The sequence below is a fragment of the Octopus bimaculoides genome, chromosome 3 (genome assembly GCF_001194135.2).
Source record: "Octopus bimaculoides isolate UCB-OBI-ISO-001 chromosome 3, ASM119413v2, whole genome shotgun sequence".
NCBI lineage: Eukaryota > Metazoa > Mollusca > Cephalopoda > Octopoda > Octopodidae > Octopus > Octopus bimaculoides.
The window spans coordinates 32,315,437-32,323,368 of NC_068983.1; the positions used below are offsets into that span (position 1 = coordinate 32,315,437).

Genomic DNA, 7,932 nt, shown 5'->3' on the forward strand with positions numbered 1-7,932 from the left:
AAAACGCTTATAAATAGTTGCTCGACCTGCTCTAAATAGTAGCTAAATCTCGTTGAAACTACACCTTATCATCTAAATAAAGAAGACTACATTGAATAATGTGGTTCTGTGTACATTGTATTCTTAAAAAAATACTAGCAAAAGGACAGAATGGTCACGGTTTGGCTGACTTTGACTGCGGGTCTGTTCGATCAGTGTTGGCTTGGAGCCGAACAACAACAACAAAATATTTAAAGTGCGTTGAGTAGCACTCAGATAAAAACACGGAATACTAGGAGCAATGGATCTGAGCATCGCACCAACTCAACTAAATAAGTACGATAGATCTAATCGATCGGGACTGACCGACGCTACAGAGCAGCAACAGTAATAACTGAAGGTAATCTTCAAGTTTAGGGGGATAAAATAAATAAATAAAAATATTCAAGGGAAATAACTGAACAATTTACCAGTATTATCCGTTTTCTTCTAGCTGTTTATAAATAAATCACACCCTAACCCTAACGTCAATCAAATCACGTGTGTGATTTATTTATAAACAGAGATGTACGGAGAATACTGGTAAGACGTTCAGTTACTTCCCTTGAATATTTTTATTTATTTTTTTATCCCCCTAAACTTGAAGATTACCTAACTGAATTTGTCTTCCACAACGCGTCACATCATTTCTACAAAAGATTCACTAGTGATGCCATCCCCGATTGCCTTCCGTAGATTTAAATACCCCCACCCCCACCTTATCGTCCCTGTCTTACCACCATCGTGATCAGTAATACTACCAGTTTTAAGCTGCAAACATTACTAAGTGAAAGAAGCGTGTGCTGCTACCACCACCATAATCATGGAGCAAGTTTATTAGCCAGTGAATAATAACAATAATAATAAAATCACATGCTCTATAACTATAAAAAAACAAAACAATATCGCATATATTGATGTAAGTATTCATACATACACGTAGACACATATTTCTAGGGATAAAGCTAGATTCACTTTTAGAATCTTACATATGCATACATAAACAAATGCTTAGGCTGAAACAGAAATACTAAGGTATAAACATGGAATCATAACGATATATATACAGAAATACATAAACACTTACAAACACACACATATATACATAGACACACACACACGCATATATACACATAAAGTACACAGGTGTATTAACACATTTCTGTTTCTCTTTCATTTACTTTTGATCTCACTCTTAGTTCTGTGTCTCCCTGTCATTCGTTCAGTCATTCACATTTTCTCCTTCACCTGTCTCTTTCTTTAAGACACTCCCTCCTGTTCTCTCCCTTCTTTCCTTCCTCTTTTTCTTTTTTTCTATTAATCATCTTTTTCTTTCTCCCTCCTTACACCTTGTGTTTACTGCCTTCCTATCTTTCTACACTCACCCTTTCACTCACACTCTCTCCATTTAAAACCCCCCCTCTCTCTTCCTTTTTATTCACTTACACTCTCACTCACGATCTCTCTTCTGTCTTGTCCGTACTTCCCTGTCTATCTCTATTCGACCAGTAGCGGTATTCAAGAGAACTGAAGGAGGAGAAAAAAATATATATATATACACACACATATGCATATATATATATTATATATACATATACACAGCGTGTGATTTCTTAGTGCCTTAAACTGAAGCGAAAGAAGAAAATTAAAGAAACACATAGTCTAAATACACACAAGAATGCAATGAAGAAAAAGAAATAGATGAAAAAAATTCACAATTAAGCAATTATAAATAAATAATTAGAATAAACATATACAAAATAAAACAAAATACGACCAACAATCATATAAAAGCAACAGCAGTAGCGGCACATTAACAATTACGATATCAACAATTATAAATAATATCATCATAAACAGTATCAGCACCGCTGACAGTTATTGCAATAATAACAATTACGGTAAGAAAACCACGGAACAAGGATGCCTCGCATAGGATATCTGCTAAGTGACAAAAAAGAGAAAAAGTTCAACTTGGAGAAATTAGCTGTACGATTAAGGTGAGCAATTAATTTAAAACTTGTCCACTTTCCAGTCTGATCTATCTATCTATCTATCTATCTATCAGTATGTGTGTACATACACCACACACACACACACACACACACACACACACACACACACACACACACACACACACACACACACACACACACACACACACATATATATATATATATATATATATATATATCAGCCTGTCCCATACGCAAGCTTCATTGACGTACATTCATTGCATATACACAAACACATTGACATATATATACATTCAAAAACAAAACAAATATTAGAATTTAAAGAAATTAGTGATGCTCTTTATCTGCAAAGAGCGCTGGGTAGCTGCTCAAAACGCCAGAATACTATATATCACACACTAACTGAATTATATTACCAATTTTATATTGTTCATACACATTATCATATATACTCTCATTGAATCACGTTCACACAAAGCGTACGTACACAAAGATTGACACTCGCTTTCACTCTCGTATTATGCATTCATACATACACCTTCAATCACATGGTCACATTTGTACGAAACCTGCAAATATAGAAAGTAACACAGACACCCGCTCACACACATGTAGACACCCAGAAGATACACTAAAAACGCATTGGGCACATAAAGTCCTCTAATTAAATTTACATTTAAACGTATACACAGTTTTATTTATCTATATACTAATATGTATATACTGATACACACCCGCATAAGTTTCACATATATACATAAACACTAATTTGACACACCAATATTCTCATGTAAAGAGACATTTAAATGTACATTTCAACACATACACACGTTGTTAGAGCGCTTAATCATCCAATCTTGCAACCCCCGCAGAACCTTTTATTTCTTCTCTGTTCTCATTTCTCTAAAACATCGTAAAACATTCCGTAAAAGTTAAATTATTGTAATTCATGATGAAAAATTAGAGAATTTACAATGATGATTGTATATTTTCTCTTTCTTCATTCGTGTACACACATGAGGATATTAACTGCCCGGTTTCAAATTTTCATTGAAACCAATATCACTCCGGTTCTCGTGACTTTAAAGCTCTTAAAAAAACAAAAAAAAACAAACAAGAAAAAAAAAAAAACAAGATCGTCACAAAATCTTGTTTTAGTCTCGGTTATAAATCCATTGAGTGCATTTATATAAAAAATTAATAGGATATAAAGAAAAGAATGCTTCTTCAGGGTTGAGAGGGCGATAGGAGGGAGTGGTTCGATTACTCTTTGTAGTTGGTTATCATTTATTGAACTATTAAAAAAAAAAAAAAAAAAATTTCTTTCTCTGAATCCTGTTGGACTTAGAATTTTCGAATCATAGTTTATATAATTTACTCGAATAATTTGGTTTACGTATCTCTTGATGATTTGGAAGACTCACACATATATTTTCAGATTTATCTATTACTCTACAACTGCTACAACAATTAGTAGTACTAGCATTTTATTATATGAGGTCTTTTGATGATATTCTATAATTAGAAAAAGGATACAATACCATTATTGTTGTTTTCATTAAATATTTTATATGTTAAAAATGACAAGCTTTATAGAAGTTCCATTACGCTGCCGTCTTTAATATACTTTAAAATAGACAAAAAATGCTATGTTTTGTAAATCAGATAATGTAAATATATATATATATATATATATATATATATATTTATCGGTTATTGTTTATATTATCAAAAATTGCTTTAGACAGCTTCATGAACGAAACGGATCAGTCAGCTGCCCTACCCTCCTTACCATGGACAGAGTAGGAAACTAGATGCATTAATAAACCTGGATCGATACATAGGTTAACTCATATTTTCGGTATATTTGCATTGATAAAAGTATACATACCGCATGTATGTATATAACGTATAACTACATTTGAATATAATGTAACACACACACACACACATGAATTTACACATAAGTAGCACTATTTTATATTCGATTTTAGCTGAAAAAACTGGAGTTCGACTATACACACACACACACATATATATATAATTACATTATATACATATAATTACATGTGTGTGTGTGTGTATATATATATATATATATATATACACGTGTGCATACACACACACAGACACCATGAGTGTGTATATTTTCTGACTTAAAAGGTATTAGACTCTTTTTACACACACAGTCTATTCGTGTGTGTAACTAGTATGTATACACAAAAACACAGATGCATATATATCTGCCAAACCATATACATCCATTGGAACAAGATCGTTTGGTTCATACGTTTAAGCATAATTAAGATATATTTGCATTCATAAATGTAAATGTAGTAAGGATTAGTAAATGTGTATATCTGGTGTGTGAATATACAAACATCAACACGAATACTTCTTGTACATTATTATTCACAACTCTCCTACATTATCTTAAAAGCATTTTTTTTTTTTTTTCTGAATTTTAATTCAGGAATTAAATGGAAAGCGGATCAGTTTTAGAAAGCACAGATCTGTCCTAAACTTTAATCGTATTTCTTTTTCTGTATTTGCACGCAATTCATTCGTTTTATTGTGAAACATGCGATAATTTTCTTAGTGTGTCTCGTAGTATTTTTGCATTATTTCGAAACGAAACAGAATTTCTGTAAATCTACCGGTGTTTTGTTATGTGGTGTGTGACGTATGAGGTCACCGGTAGCCAAGGTAGATAACTAACACCACTCCCACGTGTATCGGGTTTTTATCGTCAACCAAATGTTGGAGTAGAATTTCTGTAAGAAACAATATTACTCTCACACTTGAGTATGTCTCTCTATGTCGTAGTAAATGAGTATCAGTCATTCAAGGAGTGTCCTCTGTTTTCAGTGCTCCATAAAAACGTGCCTGGTTATCGGGAAATATTACCTCACTTGGAAACAGGTGAGGGTTCGCAACAGGAAGGGCATTCGGACGTTATGAATTCCCTCCGACCTATACGAGCATGGAAAAGTAGACATTGAAACGAGAAAGGTGTGTGTATATCTGTGCGTATGTGTGTGTGTGTGTGTGTGTGTGTGTGTATGTACGCGTGTATGTATACGTTTGTCTGCATGTATATGTATATATATGAATATAATGATGCAAATAAACATGCTTGGGCTTGATATATAAAATATACATACATGTAAATATATATGCAGTTTGGTTTTGTGTCAGGGAGAAGCACCACTGATGCTATATTTCTGGTAAAATAGCTGCAGGAGAAATACCTAGTCAAAGATAAACCTCTGTATTTGGCCTTTGTTGACTTGGAGAAAGCTTTTGACAGGGGTCCCCGATCCCTTATCTGGTGGTCAGTGCAGAAACTAGGGATATACAAGTGGTTGGTGAGAGCTGTACAAGCCATGTAAAGGGATGCTACCAGTAGGTGAGGGTTGGCAATGAGTAGAGCGAAGAATTCAGGGTACAAGTAGGGGTTCAACTAGGATTGGTGCTCAACCCCCTCTTGTTCATCATAGTCCTCCAGGCAATAACAGTGGAATTTAAAACAGGCTGCTCCTGGGAGCTCCTCTGTACTGATGTCCTTGCTTTAATAGCTGAATCAGTACCAGAACTAGAGAAGTTTCAGGTATGGAAGCAAGGTCTAGAATCAAAGAGCCTCAGAGTTAACCTAGCAAAATCAAAGTAGTAGAAAGTAGGATGGCAGACAAATCACAAATCCATTCAGGTAGATGGCCCTAGTCAATCTGTAGGAAAAGCATAGGTAGAAACTCTATAAGGTGCATCCAGTGTAAGCTTTGAACACATAAAAGGTGCAGCAATATCAGAGGAAGGTTAACAGGGAAACTAGCTTTTGTATGTGGAAGATGCACAGGCACAATAAACACTGAAAATGTGCAGAAAATAGATTCCATCAACTGCCAGGGGGACAAGCAAGAGGTAGTAGATAGCTTCCTTTATCTAGGTGACCAAGTTAGTAGTAGAGAAGGATACTCTTAGAGTGTAGCCGTGAGAATAAGATTAGGCTGGCCAAAGTTCAGAGAGCTCCTACCTCTGTTGGCAACAAAGGGCCTTTCTCTCAGAGTGAAAGGCAGATTTTATGATGCCTGTGTGCGAACAGCCCTACTACATGGCAGTGAATTATGGGCTATGACAGCCAAGGACATGTGTAGGCTTGAAAGAAATGAAGACAGTATGCTTTGCTGGTTCTACAATGTAAGTGTTCATGTTCAACAGAGTGTAAGCATCTTGAGAGAAAAGTTAGGCGTAAGAGGCATCAGATGTGGTGTGCAAGAGAGAGAGAGAGAGAGAGAGAGAGATAGAGAGATAGAGAGAGACAAGTATGCTGGTATGGTTATGTGATGCATATGGACAAGGACAGCTGTGTAAAGAAGTGCTGATCTCTCACTGTGAAGGGAATCTGTGATAGAGCTGGACCGAAGAAGACATGTGATGAAGTGGTGAAGCAGGATCTTTGAACTTTGAGCTTCACAGAGGCAATGACTAGTGACTGAGACCTTTGGTGATAGGTTGTGCTTGAGAAGACACGTCAAGCCAAGTGAAATTGTAATCATAGTTGATATTGGTGTCACATAACTGGTACCCATGCCAGTGGCACATATGAGTATTGGGCCTCATGGAAGCAAAGTTCCTTTCAAGCGTTTGACCTCACAGAGGCAAAGTGGCTGAGTTCCTTTTGATTGTTGGGCCTCATGGAGGCAATGACCAAGACCTTTGGCATTACATCATGCTTGAGAAGACCCATTAAGCTGAGCAAAATTGCAGTCATGGCAGATACTGGTGTCATGCAAATGGCACCCATGCTGGTGGCATGTAAAAGTACCCATTACATTATCAGAGTGGTTGGTGTTGGGAAGGGCATCCAGTCATAGAAAACCATGCCAAATCAGACAGGAGTCTGGTGCAGCCTCCCAACTTACCAGTCCTGGTCAAGCGTCTGACCCATGCCAGCGTGGACAACAGACGTTAAATGATGATGATGATATATGCTTGATTATTATTAAAGCAGCAAAATATCACAAAAAACTGCTACTCAGAATGTCATGTTCCCATTCGTCGGACAGTTTAGATTGAGAATGGAACAAAATATTGTATGTATAAAATATACAATTTACATTGACAGATGCACATTGGAAATTGGTTTCTTTTCATTGGTCCTTTTGAATAATGGTTTTTTTCTGATCAATGATGATAGGTTTAAAATGACTTTAGTTAGAAGGAAGAAATGTACATACCCAGAATAAATTACAAGATGAATTAAGTTGAATTAAAACTAAATAAAGGTAAGTCTTTATTATAACAATATTCACTTACATGATCCAACACACACACACACACACACGCATACATAGAGAGAGAGAGAGAGAGAGACGTGGTGGGGGGGAACAAAAACTGAAAATATTCATCAGATGAACATTTATGATTTATCATATTTATATATTTACAGAACAGGTTTACAAGGAATACAGTATATATATATATATATATATATATATATATGTATATATAAATGTTGGACGTAAGAAGTATCAGATGTGTGGTCATGTGTTGCATATAGATGACAGCTCTGTGAAAAAGTGTCACACCTGAGCAGTTCAATGCAAAAAAATTTCAAGTACTGCGCTACAAGACCACAAGTGCCTCCCAACTGGCATACACAGGACCTGGAGGTACTGCAATCCCAGAACCACAAACAGTAAGAGATCTGGGCATCAACATGTGTAGTGATGCATCATTTCACATGCACATTGTCAAGTTGACAGCAAAGTGCAGACAACTGGCAGGGTGGATACTGAGGGCATTCCGTACAAGGGATCAAAAAGTCATGTTGACTCTATAGAAGACATTTGTTCTGAGCCGCCTAGACTATTGCTCTCAGTTGTGGTCACCACACAGTGTTAAGCGGACAGCAGAACTCGAGGCAATTCAGCGGCAC

General features: G+C 36.0%; 1 protein-coding gene across 1 annotated transcript in view; it reads left to right on the plus strand.

The window, feature by feature from the left end:
• Nucleotides 1-810: 810 nt before the first annotated feature.
• LOC106874910 (inositol-tetrakisphosphate 1-kinase) overlaps nt 811-7,932 on the plus strand; it is a 123,742-nt gene continuing 116,620 nt past the window's right edge. Inside the window, exon 1 of the mRNA XM_052966130.1 lies at nt 811-2,018. Within this exon, the coding sequence (XP_052822090.1) occupies nt 1,942-2,018 (77 nt within the window). The 5' untranslated portion in view covers nt 811-1,941. The remainder of the gene's footprint in view (nt 2,019-7,932) is intronic.